The following is a 15,249-nucleotide window of genomic DNA, read 5'->3' as shown; positions in this document are numbered from 1 at the left end:
CCTCGTCCAATATAGTTGACTTCCGCATTTACAGCTTTTACTTGGTTCTGCTCTCTCGCTTTTATAGGTGTCAGCCGGCTGACTCGAAGCAGCCAATGGAATTCACTGCTTCAAGTCGGCGCCGCCGGCGCTGCTGAAGTCGAACATACCTAATGCCTGTGGTCAGAATCTGGCAATGCCCATCATGCTGGTCATGTGACTTCCGCACGCTTCCTGGTTCAGACATGACAGCGGTCTAGTCTTGTGATCTAGGAAGGCACAGTGCCTTTGAATGCCGAGTAGCAAGCTGTGTCCTCTAGTAGAGATGGCTGTCACCGGAGTAGGTGTCCTCTTTTTGTGTTTGCTTTTAGACTGTACAGTAAGTACCTAGTTTACATCCGTAATATAAGTTTGCTTAGACTCGTACTTCCTGTCGGTCACATCATTATGTTGGTTAGCTGTATAGCGCAACAGCTCCAGGATGTACAGAAGGATGCACTAAGTAGACTTTAGTAGTAGCCTATGGTGTAGGCTATTATTAATACTAATAACAATAAATGGTTATGGTCTGTCTGGTACACATTTATTATACTTAAGTAATTGGGCTGCTCTAATTGGTGATTTTAATGATTGATTACTGTAAAAGTCGCAATTAATGGTTAGAAAAATTCACGACAATTTTGTCACTCTATTTTTTTATTTATTCTGTATATCTCTCCACCAGCATAAATCACACAATACAATCTCAAACATTGGAAGGATAGATTGTTAACTGTTGAGGGACATCACCTGAGAGGCTATTCCATTGTTGTAAAAGCCTGTCTGTCACATGGGATTGTGCGACATGAGTCAGCAGTTGTGATCATTCTGATTGGTGTATCTAGCAAAGACTAATCACTATTGTAACATAGTGATATTATACTGCCAATTACATGCTTATTAGCTGTCCTCGTGTCAACTTATGAAAAGACAAGGATGTGATTATAAAATACATTTAGAAGGACAATTTTCACTGTTCTCAGCGTGGGGCGCCCCGTACCTTTAGCGTGGACTACAAAAGCGACTGTTTCCGGAAAGATGGGGAAGAGTTCCGCTACATCTCAGGAAGCATCCATTACAACAGGATACCTAGAGTATACTGGAAAGACCGGCTGCTGAAGATGTACATGGCAGGACTGAACACCATCCAGACGTATGCACGCATATCTTGTCCACTTTGTTAGAGGGCTAACAGTGTTGTAATAGTAGTAGTCTTAAAAAAGAGCATTGAATCCGCAAAATACAAGCCCATCCATTTATGTGCTTTCCTTTCAGATATGTTCCATGGAACTACCACGAGCCGTCTCCAAACCGGTATGATTTTGGCGGAGACAGAGATCTGGATCACTTCCTGCAGCTTGCCCATGACTTGGGCCTCCTGGTCATACTCAGGCCAGGACCATACATATGTGGAGAGTGGGACATGGTGAGAATGTCTGTGGATGTATGGTGTGGTTGTCTGAGCTTTATGGTTGTATTAATTTTTCCCATTGCAAAGCGCCTTGTATTGTACACTACCTGTGAACCCATCTGTCTGTTTGAAAGGGTGGTTTACCTGCCTGGCTGCTCAACAAGAAAGACATCGTCCTGCGTTCTTCAGATCCAGGTGTTACATCAAGTATATATAAGTACATAAGCAAAGTAGTATAACAATATAATGTATATGCCTGATACTATATGTTACAAATTAACATTAAATGGTTTCACACTGATCTGTGAGAAAGCCCGCTGATGAGTAGTTTTCTGGTTAGTTTGGACTAGACTCATCTTGGAACCCACACCTGGTTCTCCCATTTTGAAGTTACTAAATATTTAACTATCAGTCATGGTTTGTAAAGGCTACGGTTCAAGACTGCAGACAAAGTGCCATAAGTTGTAGCTATGCTTTTTTAATAACATGACAACAAACCATCCATATGTTTCAGACTATATTGCTGCTGTTGATAAGTGGATGGGGAAGCTGCTGCCAATGATAAAACCTTTCCTCTATCAGAATGGGGGACCCATCATCACTGTTCAGGTAAGGGGTACTGGTATCCTAATGTAGAACCTGTATGAAAATGTCTAACCATTGTTTTCTCAGGCCAAAATAAAACCCATTACCAAGTATCGAATGAAGAACGTTGTCATTTTCAGTCAGTACATTGTTAATCATGTGGTGATTAATACTCCTCTTCCCCACACATGCACTCTTTTATACACATGCACACACACAAACACCACTCTGCGTCAGGTGGAGAATGAGTATGGCAGCTACTTTGCCTGCGACTACAACTACCTTCGTCATCTGATTGCGCTGTTCCGTTCCCACCTGGGAGATGAAGTGGTGCTGTTCACCACAGATGGTGCTGGTCTGGGTTATCTCAAGTGTGGCTCCATACAGGGGCTGTATGCCACTGTGGACTTTGGACCAGGTACAGATTGAGGTTAGAGGCTGGATCAGTGTAGGCTGCTGATGTAAATGTGGTCAAGATGAGCTCCAATTGTTAATTGTGCTCATCATTGTAATGGCTCACTCTTTATTTCAAAGAGGATATTTGAATAAGAAATGGGCAGATTTTGAATACTTCACATGTGGTTTGATGGGATAAGTGAATAAGCTCTACCTATTTGTTGTGTTCACACTCTTACTATATTTGGATCCATTATTCAGACTGTATGTCACTTTAACATTGTGTCTGTGACAAGGATGTGTGTGGGTGTTTCCATGACTAGGAGGGAATGTGACTGCTGCATTTGAAGCACAAAGACATGCCGAACCACACGGCCCTCTGGTAAATCACCTACCTACAGTATCTCTATGCATACAGTACATACAGACTACCATATCCCCTCTGTTTGAGATGTTTATTGTTGTGCTTGGTAGAACATATTTTTAGTCTGATATCTACTGTTATAGGTGAACTCTGAATTCTACACTGGCTGGCTTGACCACTGGGGGGAGCACCATGCAGTAGTGTCCACCTCCATTGTAGCAAAGTCCCTGAACGAGATCCTTGCCTTGGGTGCTAATGTAAACATGTGAGTCACCCACCAATGCTGTGGCACTAACCACTGTAACGCTGTTAAAACTGTGGACCCGCCTCTGATTATCTGCTAGTAGTAGCTGTTAGTTATTGTAATTGTGAAAAGCATAGACGGAGGTCTATAGGTAGATGAGACTGAAACAGGCAGAAACGGCAGGGAGGCGGGGGATAGACCTTGCTTAGTAGTGAAGTTGGTAGGGGAAAATATGTATGTACATTGCACATGAATACACAAACAGTGTACATGAATGTAAACCTATACATGGTTAGGCTGTTACTAGTCATTAATAACAAATGATATGGTTGTAAGCATCACATGTAACTTTGCAGGTACATGTTCATTGGAGGGACAAATTTTGAATACTGGAATGGTGAGTGGTCCAAACCATTCTTTTGATGGAGAGATAATGATCATGTTGAGGGCTGTTAATAAGAAGATCTACTGGTGTTTCTAGGTGCCAATACACCCTACGCCCCTCAGCCTACTAGCTATGATTACAACGCACCACTAACGGAGGCTGGAGATCTTACAGACAAGTACTTTGCCATCCGAGATGTGATAAAAATGGTATGTGGCTTAGATTTCATTTTTTTAAGTTCTGTGCCAGAACTTTACAGTCAGACGGTCCCAGTACAAACACAATAAGAAACTGAATATAAACAAGCAGTTGACCGTTCTTTATAGTTTCAAAGGCATAAAAAACCTACATCCAGTTTCTATTCTTCATCTAAATAGTACCACAAGATTCCAGAAGGTCCAGTTCCTCCGACAACTCCTAAATATGCATATGGACCTGTACAAATGAAGAAGGTGAGGGTCAGACAAAATGTTTAGAACCATATACTTAACAAATGTTATTGTTGATTGGGTATTGTTGATATGCATTTGGATCTTCCAAGCTTTATTTTCTTGCTTGAAGTGAATTGGATTTGCTCTGCCCTGCCCTTTACAGTACCAGACCGTGACTGATGCCCTAAAAGTATTGTCTTTCTCTGGACCTGTCAAAAGCACTTACCCTCTTAACTTCATTGACATGAAGCAGGTACTCCCGAAAAACGTTTTGTGAATTATACAACAAAATACTTTTTGATTTAATTCCAGAATCTGAAAATGTATTTTTTATATGATGTATTTAACAATATACATAAACCTCTTAATTGCGATATTTATTTCCTGTCCCCGTTAGGCCTTTGGGTTTGTTCTCTATCGGACTATACTACCTGTTGACTGCAGCTCTCCCACCCCTCTGTCTTCTCCCCTGAATGGAGTCCACGACAGAGCCTACGTGTCAATAAATGGGGTGAGTTCTTGGTGTCATGGGTGGTGTTTCTTAGTTATTCTTTAGTCCTAAAACTTGCTGTTCATAATGCTGCCATCAATTCTGAGTACAAACACAAGAGGGTGCTGTTTTAAAAATAGATTGTTATTCTCTTCACTTCACACTAGCCTGGAATGGCCAGACCAATTTGTAAATGTGTATTAGTCTGGAACCTCTCAGTTAATTTGCTATATCCAAAGGGCTTTCTCAATGGGTGCAGACCAAAATGCCTCTGGATGCAATTTGATAGAATTGGATAGATACAAACAATCAGAGCAACAAATGGGTTGTCTTGTGTTATGAAAATGCCTCAACGGCCCTCCTCTGTACAGCCATTGTATTAAACACACCCCATATCAGATAAATGGTTGTGATTGGCCCAGCACCTTTCATGCCAGAGGGAAATCTCCTTGAATGGGAAGGTAGCCAGACCCATCTGCCAGAGCAAAGACACCATTAGCTTGCAGATTGGTCTGGTTACCAGGCTACATTTCAGTTTATGTATACATTTTTACCACTGAAATGTAATGTTGTGACTTTTAATCAGGTTGCCGTGGGTATCCTTGAACGGAACAAAGCCCAAACCATGAATATCACGGGGAAGGCTGGCAGCCAGGTGGACATTCTAGTGGAAAATATGGGAAGGGTCAACTATGGAAAAGAGATCAACGACTTTAAGGTTCTTTCCCACTTTTAGTTGAGCGGTAGTTTGAGCGGTACCAAAATCTTTGCAATGTCGTTTTTGTATGTTTGTTGGTAAAACAGTGATTTGTGTCACTGGTCATATTTCTTTGTGAATTTGACTTATACCTCCCAGGGACTGGTATCCAACTTGACTCTGGAAGCAGATGTGCTTGAGGGCTGGATCACATACAGCCTCAGCATTGATGAGGCCATCAGCCAGGGACTCCTCTGGAAAACTGACTCTTTTGAGGGGGCTATCACTGCTGCCCCCCCCTCCCACCTTTCCACTCCGGCCTTCTATGTGGGCAGCTTTGCTATACCCGAGGGCATCCCAGACTTGCCCCAGGACACTTACATTTATTTCCCTGGCTGGAGGAAGGCAAGTGTCAACATGGCTTCTGGTTATGAATAGATTTAATTAATTATGCATTTTAACATTGTTGTAATTAATAAGGTAATCACATATTTATGTAATGGAATTAGCGTGAAACATATCCAACACATAATGCATTATCAAGTAAATGTATTCGTTTTGTTGTTGTTTTTTCCATCAGGGACAGGTTTGGATCAATGGTTTTAACTTAGGCCGGTACTGGCCCTCCAGAGGCCCTCAGGTGACCTTGTACGTGCCTGCCAGTATCCTCAGCACAGCCATGCCCAATAACGTGACGGTTCTTGAGCTTGAGGGCGCTCCCGGGCCCTGCACTGTGAAGTTCACCATCACCCCAGTCCTCAATGCGACGGTCAAGTCAGAGTACAATCACAAAGGGATACTGTTTTATAAGAACGATTGGCTGTGATTCTCCTTGTCAATGCACATCAGGAAATGGACAGTTTGCACTAGGGCTTGCACTATTCATTATATACTTGTCTTATATCACCCAGCCTTATCCATACAGACTTTATTGGTGTAGGTACTATGAGGACAGCTATACTTCAAACTACTGGATCAGGTTCTGTGTTCTTTGTATAAATACCATATTAGCTGCACACTCAACTCCTACTCTACAAATATTGTTGAGGATAAGGGTTCAGTTTTGGGATGTGGCATTTAATGTTTATAATCTTTAAAAACATACATTTAACTTTAATAAGGTTAAAGGCTGATTGTACTACCTCGTTAATTGTGTTCTGTGATATTTCTCACTTTAATTTACACTTGTTTTTATTCAAATGTTCAAATTACAGAACTTCAGCACTTTGAGTGGTGCTGACAGTCAGTTTAGCTTGTTAATTCGTGAGTACTGTAAAATGCATCTACTTTAACTGCAAATTCATAAAAGCATGGCAGGATAATGTGCCAAATTCTGAACGGCTTTTTTTATGTTTTGTTTAGTGACTCCTCTGCCAGGGGTTCTTCAATATATGCTATTTTTATGGAATTTATCATTGGGATTTTTGTAATCATAAAATTTAATTCTTTTGCACTTTTTACAAATTATTTGCAATGTATATAACATGTCATTGTGATGCACAAGCCTTTTCAAACTTTTAAAATACTTGAAATAAAAAGCAGATTTTAGTCAAATAATTTGCGTACCATTAGGTACGTTCGACATGGACTGCGGCTGCATGAAACGACCGGCGAGAGTAGCCGCTTGCAGTCGGGGAGGAGTTGAAAACAGGCTCTGGTATAACTCAATCCAGCTATACTAATCATAAACAAGTGTGTTCGAAGAACCGAATTAGCCAGATCATGATAAGCAAGATGATGTCATCTTGGATGTGTCATTTGATCTCGGATGTAATAAGCGACGTACGGAGAACGGGCCCCAGGTCGTATCAGTCTATGGTATCAGTCCTTGACTAACCAATCAGCATTCATTAGCAGAATGCTAGCGTGTTATGGGCAACAACGACTCACCCTGTAAGAAATCGAAAGGACAACTTTAGACCTATAATCCATGTTGAACATGCAAAAACTACAATCAAATCGGAGATTTCTCAACGACAATCAGGCGAAAGAGACCAATTTAGCCGTTTAGCTCCATAGACTCCCATTCAACATGCACTCGCTCGCGATCACCCCCAGTGTAACTCTGGTGGAACTGCAGCCAAATTCGGTACAATGGGGCTTAATAGGGAGTGGCAAGGCTCTCCTTAAACAGGCTCTGCTAGTACTGCTAGAAGTACACACACTCGATCAGCCGGAAAGGGGCTCCGTGTGAGTACGAAATACAGCTATTACCACAGCTAAAACTATATTAATTTGTTGTGGTTCTGTATTGACCTTATCCATTAACATGTATGTGTGACTAGCTAGATAGTTACAGCTACAATACAAATGATAACATTGTTAATAGTTGCAATAGCCTGCATATAGCCCTTGGTATTGTTTGGGCTAATTTACTCGCTAGATCTAGCTAGCTTTCAAGCTCTAGTCTACATACTGACTGGCTAGTTTACGATATAACGTTGATTACACTGAATGTACTTCCGTCTAACGTTATCTATTGTACATCAACTGTACCTGGTCGTGATTCAGTGAGAGGAGAACCACTTTCATTCTGTTAACGAACACGGATTAGGCACAATCCAACCGAAAAGGTCCTGTTGGAGCTTTGCTTGGTCGAAGCATGAAGATGAATACAACCCAAAACGACTCTTGGCAGTAGGGATTCTATAACACAGCTGAAGAAAAAAGTAGACAAGACTTCAACCAAGACATCACACATAATCCCGCCCATACCCACTTACTGTACAGCAAACTCTCGGTCTACCGTAAACCATGGTAGATAACCGCTATGCGACAGCCCTGGTCATTGGGTCAGTTCTGAGCCTTCTAGCTACAGTCTATTTATCTGTCGCTATCGGAACACAGCACTGGTACCAGTATCACAGTCTGCCTACGAAAAATGAAGCTAGCAACATCTCAGAGCTCCAGGAAGAGTTCATCCATGGCGAGTTTGATGAGAGGGCCTACAGTGACACTCTTTTTCAGCTGAATGGGATTCTGGGACTGTGGTGGAGATGTATCTTGGTGCCTGGACAGTCACACTGGTTCAAAGAGCCTGGTGAGGATGAGACTATGTCCTGGCTCATGGACACACGCACACACACACTCATAGGCTACACATCTCTGCTCATATATAGTATCACATTCAGTCGCAAATATATCCCTTTTTTTTCTCCCTCAGATCCCACAATGGTTACCCAGTGTGTGAGCTTCACTCTGCCACAACAGTTTGATCCCAAGTATAAGGAACCAGGGAACCATAACAGTGGAGAAGACCTGTTGAGGACCTGTGAGAACCATTCCCTCACTTTTACCTTTGCACTCATACACCCACTGACTTAATCTGAGATGTTTGTATAATCCGATGTGTTTATTCTCTGTGGGAGCAGACCTGTGGAGATGTCAGTTCCTACTTCCCCTTGTGTCCCTGGCCCTGGTCTTCCTTAGCGGGCTGATCGGGGTGTGTGCCTGCCTGTGCCGCAGCCTCACCCCCACCCTGGGAGTGGGAGTACTCCACCTACTGGCAGGTGAGAGGAGTGTACAGTCTGTCACTGCTCTGCTAGCTTCCAATTTCTGTACATTTTGTATGAAATGGAATAGGATAACTGCTAAAGATTGGCTGTAGGGATGATATCTATTTTGTATCATGAGGTTGCTTCCCAGTATGGACACAGGGAAGGAACTTCCATGTCGATTCTCTATTGAAAGGGTCTCTGATTTGAGACATTTCGTCACGCTTAAGCCTGCTTAAGTGTGAGTTTCATTGAACACATGGCTTTCCTATCCTTCCCCCTACAGGACTGTGTTCGCTAGGCACTGTGTGCTGTTTCCTGGCTGGGATGGACCTGCTCCACAGGGCCTCAGACCTGCCCAAGGGTGTGGATGGCTCACTAGGCTGGTCCCTCTACCTGGCCCTCATCTCCTCTCCACTACAGATGATGTCTGCTGCCTTGTTCCTGTGGGCTGCAAGGAGCCACCGACAGACTTACACCCGTATGACCGCCTACAGGGTGGCATAGAGGATCAAGAAATTCATTACCCACAAGGTCACTGCCTACAGGAAAACATCAAGGGGCAATGTCAAATGAACTACAATAACCACAACTAGTAGCATAGCCAAGTAGGTTGTCATGGCAATCCTAAATACAGACCTTATGGAGTGAAACTAAGAACCACTTCATCTAATACTCACCTGAATGAAAATAGGGTTTAAAATCCCATATTCCACCTAAAAGCACAACCGTCCTGAATCCTACCTTTTGCCAGTACAACCTTAAATTGGGCATAATCCACAAAAACAGTTTTATATTGGACATTTCTCTCACCAAACCTATACCCACACCCATTATGAATAATGGTTTCTTTAGAATTGATGTTTTCTACTTAGTTTTATTTTTTCTGTACACTTCGATTCAAGAAAAATAATTGTGAAAATAAATGCATAAATTTCTTGCCTTTATCTGTTGCCATCACTCCTAAACTATTTACAGTAGCTTGCTGAATGTATGCATGATTAGGTTACTTCAGCCATTATGTGGATGATCCCAAATGTTTTTTGTTTTATTTCTGTAAATTATTGAACCTTCTAGAGACTATTTAACCTACTTTTAACTATGATCTGATCAGATAATAATCGGTTTCATACATTTTTGTGGTATATGCTAATCGAATGTCACTTACCGGAATGTAACCACTCCCTCAAAATTATTGTCACTTATGATTATGGATGTTTATTTAAATGTAAACCATCCTTGCTAATTTAATACCACTCCAGCTATCATCTTATCTTATTTTTTTCAGACTGCAATAACCCCCATGTTAGCTTGGGAAAAGGATACCTCACTCAACAATACAGTTTACTGTGGTGTGAATTGTGGATTTTATAAGTGTTTCATATATAGTACAGCCTAAAGCACACAGTGTATTTGTGTGTGTATGAATACATTTTCAATAAATGAATTGAGGCTGCTTGACTTGATGATTCAGCAAGAACTAAACCGTTTTAAGGATTAAGTCTGAACAACTGAACAACATAAAAAATACAAGTACAGTTAATGTGTCTGCAAGTGTCCATTTAACTTCACATTTGTTTACAGAGTAGAAATATCTGAGATAAGAAATAACCATTACATTGAGACTGAAATTACATTAGACGAGGAAAGATTCCTCAATCTTTATTCACTTGCAAGCATGGAATAGTTATCATTTTCTTCCGTGCTAGGCGAAAGGCAATATTCTTCTCGTAGTATGCTCTTTCATTCACAAAGAATGGGTAGAGTGGCTCTTCCCCTTCATAATGCACTGTTTCTCCCGAAAACGACAGAAAAATTGGGTCCCCCTTCTGGAGAAGACAGAAGTCTCTGTCCTAGAAAGAGCAATTGTATGATAAAACTGAATACAATAAAAAAAATAAACCTTTACTTTTGGTAAATATAGGTGGCCCTTATTAGTACAACACATTTGGGGGAAATTTAGATTATGAATTTTCATGTACAGTACCTGTAGTTGGGGGTGGATAGCTGCCATGATTTGATTTGTCTCAGGGTGTCTTGGGTAGTCAACCACACTCATGAAAGTGAACACCTCCAATTTACCCCCTTCAAAGACACTTCCTGGGTGAGATAAGATGGGAAGATTTATATAATATAGTGTTTCTTACAAAAAATTACAGTGTGTTATCTAGGAGTTGTAGCTCAAGTACCTGAGTTGAAATCTTTGACCCAGTCTAGTGTCTGATCAACTGCCTCTTTCATCGCGTTGTAGATATCAGCTCTGACCACCCCATGTGGCTGTGGACCAACCTCAATTGCTGCAGTAAGAGAAATTAGAAATGTATTGTGGAATAAATTGAATTTCCGGTGTACTTATGTTCACTAATCGAAACTAAGCGTTTGCTATTAATAAGAGTTGATTGTGTCTATTTGTCAGGCTGAATAGATGTCCAGGGTCAGGAAAAACTACTGGGTAAACGTCCCTTGTGATGACTACGGGGAGAGCTCAAACTATGATCTCTGCCCTGAGAGTGGTCATGGACTGGGAGCTGTGAATCTCTTTCTTTGTGACTGTTGTAACACCATTACTGCCTCTGTGTTTACTTTCTTGTGCCCTATAAAAAAAATGGTCCTCCGGCATTCAAAGCTGAGAGAAACATAATTGAGACCTAAGCCTGGTGTTGTGTTGTCATTTATTGTCAAAGGTCTGGTTTTCTCTCCCTATCTGCAGATTGATAATACTTCCAGATCTAAACCGAATTTAGTCACTCCGTTAGTGAAGAGACGGACAAAACACTTTATTCATCAGTATACTTTGAGAAACATGCATGGGAGTTGTAATGGAATTGTAAATAGAAACTCCATGAGCATAATGAAATGTGCATGTCCCTGGACATCCACACAAGCACAATCGTATCCAAATAAAGTGCATTAAACCCACTTATACTTTATCAGTATGTATCTCTCTCACATACACACTGACACACGTACCTATGCCATGCTTTCCCAGAGATTCCTGGGAGTAAGCCTCAGAAAGGGGTATATCCAGCAAGATTAACCTCACAGGCATAGAAGTTATCTTCTTCTGAGAACAGATAAAAAAGGCACATGTCTTGTATGAATCTGAATAAGTCTGTTCAGACAACAGTTTGTCTGAACCACAGACAGTTTGAATTGTCCCCTTTTAATCCCTGTAATGGATTGTAATCAATTTTATTGGATATTAATGCATTGGAGTCCAATCTAATCTACAGATGATTTATACACACTAAAGTTTATGATTTACCTTTGTGCAGATTCAGCTCACCTGGATGTGCTTGTAGATGTGGAGGCAGACCCAGTCAGAGAAGGAGTAGGAGATGATACAGAGGCCCATGTTGGACGTGGTGTTGTGCAGGTCACAAAGCAAGTCCACAGCCTCCGCACTCCCCTTGGGCCCCAGCTGGATGTTCAGCTCTTGGGCTCGACCCACTTCATATGGGCTGGCATCTGTCACCAGGGAGCTTGGGAGAAAAGGAACAGATGTGGAAGAGGGACAGGGAAAGGAGAGAAAGAGTAGTGTTGGCATGTTTTGTGAGAGTCTTATGGTGTGCCTTCTAGAGGGAGTAGACTGGACTGGCTGCTCTGAAAGGAGGAAGACAGAGATAAATAGAGTGAGACATCGGAAAAAGAAAGGAATACCAAATAATCACAGAATAACAGACCTGTTTTTCTGTTTTATTTTCTTTTTGATTTTTACTGCTTTCTTTACCTGAGTATATCATCAGTGAAACAACGATTGAGATCTGTATCTGTGTATCTCCTGCAGACCTCCACAGCTCGCGGATTGGATATCACTGTGGTAACTGAAGCTGATCCCACCTTCTCAACCTTCTGCCTCTGCATCTCCCTCACCACATACACTCCTGACATCTCGTTGCCATGGGTACCACCACAGACAGCGACCCGGGACAATGGAGGGAGAGAGACCTGTTCCATCTGGTGAAAGTAAGTTTGGTGTGATTTTTTAACCATTGCTATATCAACAAAAGTTGTGTCACAGTTCAGTGGATACTGTTCAATAGTCGACTGCTCACGGATGGCTTAAATAGCTAGACTTTATGGGTTAGAGATCATCAGAGGCCTATGAAAACTATTGTCCATGACAATGATTAGAGGCAGTTTCATCACTCATTACACTGTCTAGTTTATGCCAGTTAATGCCTCACTAGGGTTTGCTGTTTTCTCCTGCTCTTGCTCATTCTGCACTGCAATTTCATCTTGTCTAATTGAAATAAAAAGGGTTTTGCTTGGCGTGATGGTATCACCATGTCAATGTTCTTAGTAGGAAGATACCTTTTATACAATGTTCCCTGTCCAGAATATCGGGATTGAAATACCGTTTTTATAGACACCAGGGGTCAATTCAGCCCCATGGTCCTTTTAACTTTGTATGGGTTATTGCTTTCCAGAAGAACCTCCAACTATTGTTCGGTTGAACCAATATACTTGTTTTAACACTCTTTCGTGCAAGTTTCTGTATTTACTGATCTAATTTCTGACTCAAGTGTACTTTAGTTAAGATCTTTCATGATTTTTGTCACAGTTTTTCAGTTTGCTGTATCACAGGCACATTCTAAACTGCATTCTCTGTATTATTATTATTTTTTTACGTGGTACTTCTTGGTGTTATAAAGATTGAAACATTGCAGTCTTCTCACATCCAAAGTCCTGCAGTCTCTTAAATGTTTAATTATAAATACAATACAGTCTTGGAGTTATTAGCTAATCAATTAATAAGTAGATTAATATGGTGTCTAAAGAATTTGGCAAATGCCATATTGTGTCTAAAACGTTTGGTTGCGCCCGCCCTGTAACATGTATACAATTCTTTTTTTATGGTTATTACAGAGGCAATTTGATAGATTATTCTCTGAAAGTAAAAACACGCAAGTAAATTCAAAAAACTGACACAGAATACTGACTAACACTGACATATTCTAACTAGCAATCAAACCTATTCAAACTAGCAAAGACTGACAGGCACTCAATAAAACATATGCCTTCTTACAGTACATGTAACATTCCTAAAAAACGTCTTACTTTAGTTGTTGGAGACAGACTAAGCATAACAAGAACTGTAGAGTAGTCTACAGTTCTGTCTTACCGTATGGTTTGGTTAAGAATATGCCCTATAAACTGGCTCCTTTGCTTCTCTGTGATATGTCTTTACTCGTCTGACCTAGTTATCTGTGAGCTTTCAATGACCTTTAAACTTAGTGGAACTTTACTCCAGAATGGCCCTGCATGAGTTGAACTGCTCTGTCATTTAGTCTTAAAAGAATAGCAGCTCCAAGATGATATTCCAGACATACTGTATATAAAAACATACACACTCTCACCCATACATACACAGCACACACATGTAGACATACATGTAACTATTCATGTTTACTAATCAGCTGACTTATAAACTCCCCCCCTTCATTTTCCTCTCAGTAAAATGTTCTGTTTTTCATCCACTGCAGCAATAAGTGCTGAGTCAAGTCAGAGAAGGGAAGAGAAACAGGGAGGTAGAGAGATAGACAGAGAAAAAGGGTGGGGTAAGAGTGAGAGTAAAAGAAAATTAGGAAGAAATTAAAAGGGAGTGGAAGAGAGTTTCTAGAAATAACAATGCTTCTTTTCACTATGGCGCCCACTATAAGTTTGATATATCTCTGCATTCAATAGGCTCATTCTTACACAGACCCGTACAGTAAGGGCTAAATCATATTGTGTCTCTAATGACTTCTTTCTTATGTTTATCAAAGCTCTCTTCATCTCTACCTTCTTTATCTTCATTCTGTGCAATTCTCTCTCTTGCCTTTCCTCTTCTTCTGAAGAAGGAAGCTTTAATTAGACTAGTAATCCTCCTGGGGGATCAGTCAAAGACGCACATCAATGGACGTATACTACGTTTAAGGTCTTACTGACTTGCCCTCTCCTGGAGATAGGACATACTTATCTGGCAAAGACTGAACATCAGAACAATAACTATTTCACTGTAAATATTTTATTACTATAGCCAAGCGTATTTTCCAGCACTGTTCCCGTAATCTACCTTGTATTTCCATTGATACTTTCTTGGTGGGTGGGGTTATGTAAATGTACACCCTTCCATCTAAATTATATTATTGAAATATTAAATAGATGGACCTACAATCTGCATTTTCTAAAGACACCTTATTAGTGGTGCAAATGCCATCTCAAAAATGGGGTCCAAAAGGGATACTTTTTCTGATGCTCAATACTGGAGAGGTCCAGTAAAAAAACGACTTTTCATGTGTTATGGTTATGGTTATGGTTTGTAAACAGCCTCAAATGACAGGAAAAACTTGACTGTAGGTTTGGGTTCCAAAACGGATGAAACAATGTTACGGCCCTATCTTGGGAGTCAGGTGGCTGAGCGGTTAGGGAATTGGGCTAGTAATCCGAAAGTTGCTGGTTCGATTCCCAGCCATGCAAAAATGACGTTGTGTCCTTGGGCAAGGCACTTCACCCTACTTGCCTCGGGGGGAATGTCCCTGTACTTACTGTAAGTCGCTCTGGATAAGAGCGTCTGCTAAATGACTATTAATGTATCTTGCGTTTGTCAATATGGATTGAAAATTACGAAAACAAATGGCGGCTCCAGTAACTTCTAAAGAGTTTGAAAACGTTTCAAAACATTTAGTCATTTAGCAGACGCTCTTATCCAGAGCGACTTAACATACTTAACATACTTAGGCTGTTAAATT

General features: G+C 40.9%; 3 protein-coding genes across 4 annotated transcripts; 2 read left to right on the top strand and 1 right to left on the bottom strand.

Moving 5' to 3' along the window:
* The first annotated feature begins 116 nt into the window (after nt 1–116).
* On the top strand, nt 117–6,569 carry glb1 (galactosidase, beta 1). The gene is made up of 16 exons (XM_067250433.1): nt 117–358; nt 1,002–1,171; nt 1,294–1,444; nt 1,564–1,624; nt 1,944–2,038; nt 2,252–2,432; nt 2,734–2,792; nt 2,918–3,039; nt 3,375–3,415; nt 3,500–3,612; nt 3,781–3,855; nt 3,998–4,087; nt 4,232–4,345; nt 4,911–5,042; nt 5,181–5,426; nt 5,602–6,569. The coding sequence occupies exons 1-16, from the start codon at nt 272–274 to the stop codon at nt 5,845–5,847; spliced, it is 1,983 nt and encodes a 660-aa protein (XP_067106534.1). The 5' UTR covers nt 117–271; the 3' UTR covers nt 5,848–6,569.
* A 587-nt stretch (nt 6,570–7,156) lies between these two features.
* cldnd1b (claudin domain containing 1b) lies at nt 7,157–9,454 on the top strand. The gene is made up of 5 exons (XM_067249903.1): nt 7,157–7,211; nt 7,533–8,061; nt 8,185–8,292; nt 8,393–8,530; nt 8,802–9,454. The coding sequence occupies exons 2-5, from the start codon at nt 7,776–7,778 to the stop codon at nt 9,020–9,022; spliced, it is 753 nt and encodes a 250-aa protein (XP_067106004.1). The 5' UTR covers nt 7,157–7,211; nt 7,533–7,775; the 3' UTR covers nt 9,023–9,454.
* Nucleotides 9,455–9,976: 522 nt separating this feature from the next.
* Nucleotides 9,977–13,727, bottom strand: acy3.2 (aspartoacylase (aminocyclase) 3, tandem duplicate 2). 2 transcript variants are annotated; one of them, XM_067249901.1, is made up of 7 exons: nt 13,641–13,727; nt 12,246–12,472; nt 11,802–11,997; nt 11,486–11,579; nt 10,705–10,812; nt 10,503–10,615; nt 9,977–10,368 (listed from the first exon to the last, which is right to left on the bottom strand). In XM_067249901.1, exons 2-7 carry the CDS (start codon nt 12,470–12,472, stop codon nt 10,171–10,173), a joined length of 936 nt encoding a protein of 311 aa, XP_067106002.1. In that variant the 5' UTR covers nt 13,641–13,727; the 3' UTR covers nt 9,977–10,170. The 2 variants fall into 2 exon arrangements, with proteins under 2 accessions (XP_067106002.1, XP_067106003.1); XM_067249902.1 differs by having other exon boundaries at nt 11,486–11,576; nt 13,641–13,704.
* Between the last annotated feature and the right edge of the window lie 1,522 nt (nt 13,728–15,249).

Source organism: Osmerus mordax, chromosome 14 (assembly GCF_038355195.1).
Source record: "Osmerus mordax isolate fOsmMor3 chromosome 14, fOsmMor3.pri, whole genome shotgun sequence".
Taxonomy (NCBI): domain Eukaryota; kingdom Metazoa; phylum Chordata; class Actinopteri; order Osmeriformes; family Osmeridae; genus Osmerus; species Osmerus mordax.
The sequence above is the reverse complement of the archived record's forward strand: the minus strand, read 5'-3'. Positions and strand labels throughout refer to the sequence as shown.

What these genes read in the sequence shown, in the direction of transcription:
- cldnd1b (XM_067249903.1), top strand. Translation starts at nt 7,776, where the DNA reads ATGGTAGATAACCGCTATGCGACAGCCCTGGTCATTGGGTCAGTTCTG. An exon ending in ACACTGGTTCAAAGAGCCTG is followed by an intron (nt 8,062 to 8,184) that starts GTGAGGATGAGA and finishes TTTCTCCCTCAG; the next exon opens with ATCCCACAATGGTTACCCAG. An exon ending in AGTACTCCACCTACTGGCAG is followed by an intron (nt 8,531 to 8,801) that starts GTGAGAGGAGTG and finishes TTCCCCCTACAG; the next exon opens with GACTGTGTTCGCTAGGCACT.
- glb1 (XM_067250433.1), top strand. Translation starts at nt 272, where the DNA reads ATGCCGAGTAGCAAGCTGTGTCCTCTAGTAGAGATGGCTGTCACCGGA. An exon ending in AAATTTTGAATACTGGAATG is followed by an intron (nt 3,416 to 3,499) that starts GTGAGTGGTCCA and finishes TGGTGTTTCTAG; the next exon opens with GTGCCAATACACCCTACGCC. An exon ending in ATTTCCCTGGCTGGAGGAAG is followed by an intron (nt 5,427 to 5,601) that starts GCAAGTGTCAAC and finishes TTTTTCCATCAG; the next exon opens with GGACAGGTTTGGATCAATGG.
- acy3.2 (XM_067249901.1), bottom strand. Translation starts at nt 12,472, where the DNA reads ATGGAACAGGTCTCTCTCCCTCCATTGTCCCGGGTCGCTGTCTGTGGT. An exon ending in ACATCTACAAGCACATCCAG is followed by an intron (nt 11,580 to 11,801) that starts GTGAGCTGAATC and finishes ATCTGTTCTCAG; the next exon opens with AAGAAGATAACTTCTATGCC. An exon ending in TCTGGGAAAGCATGGCATAG is followed by an intron (nt 10,813 to 11,485) that starts GTACGTGTGTCA and finishes CTCTTACTGCAG; the next exon opens with CAATTGAGGTTGGTCCACAG.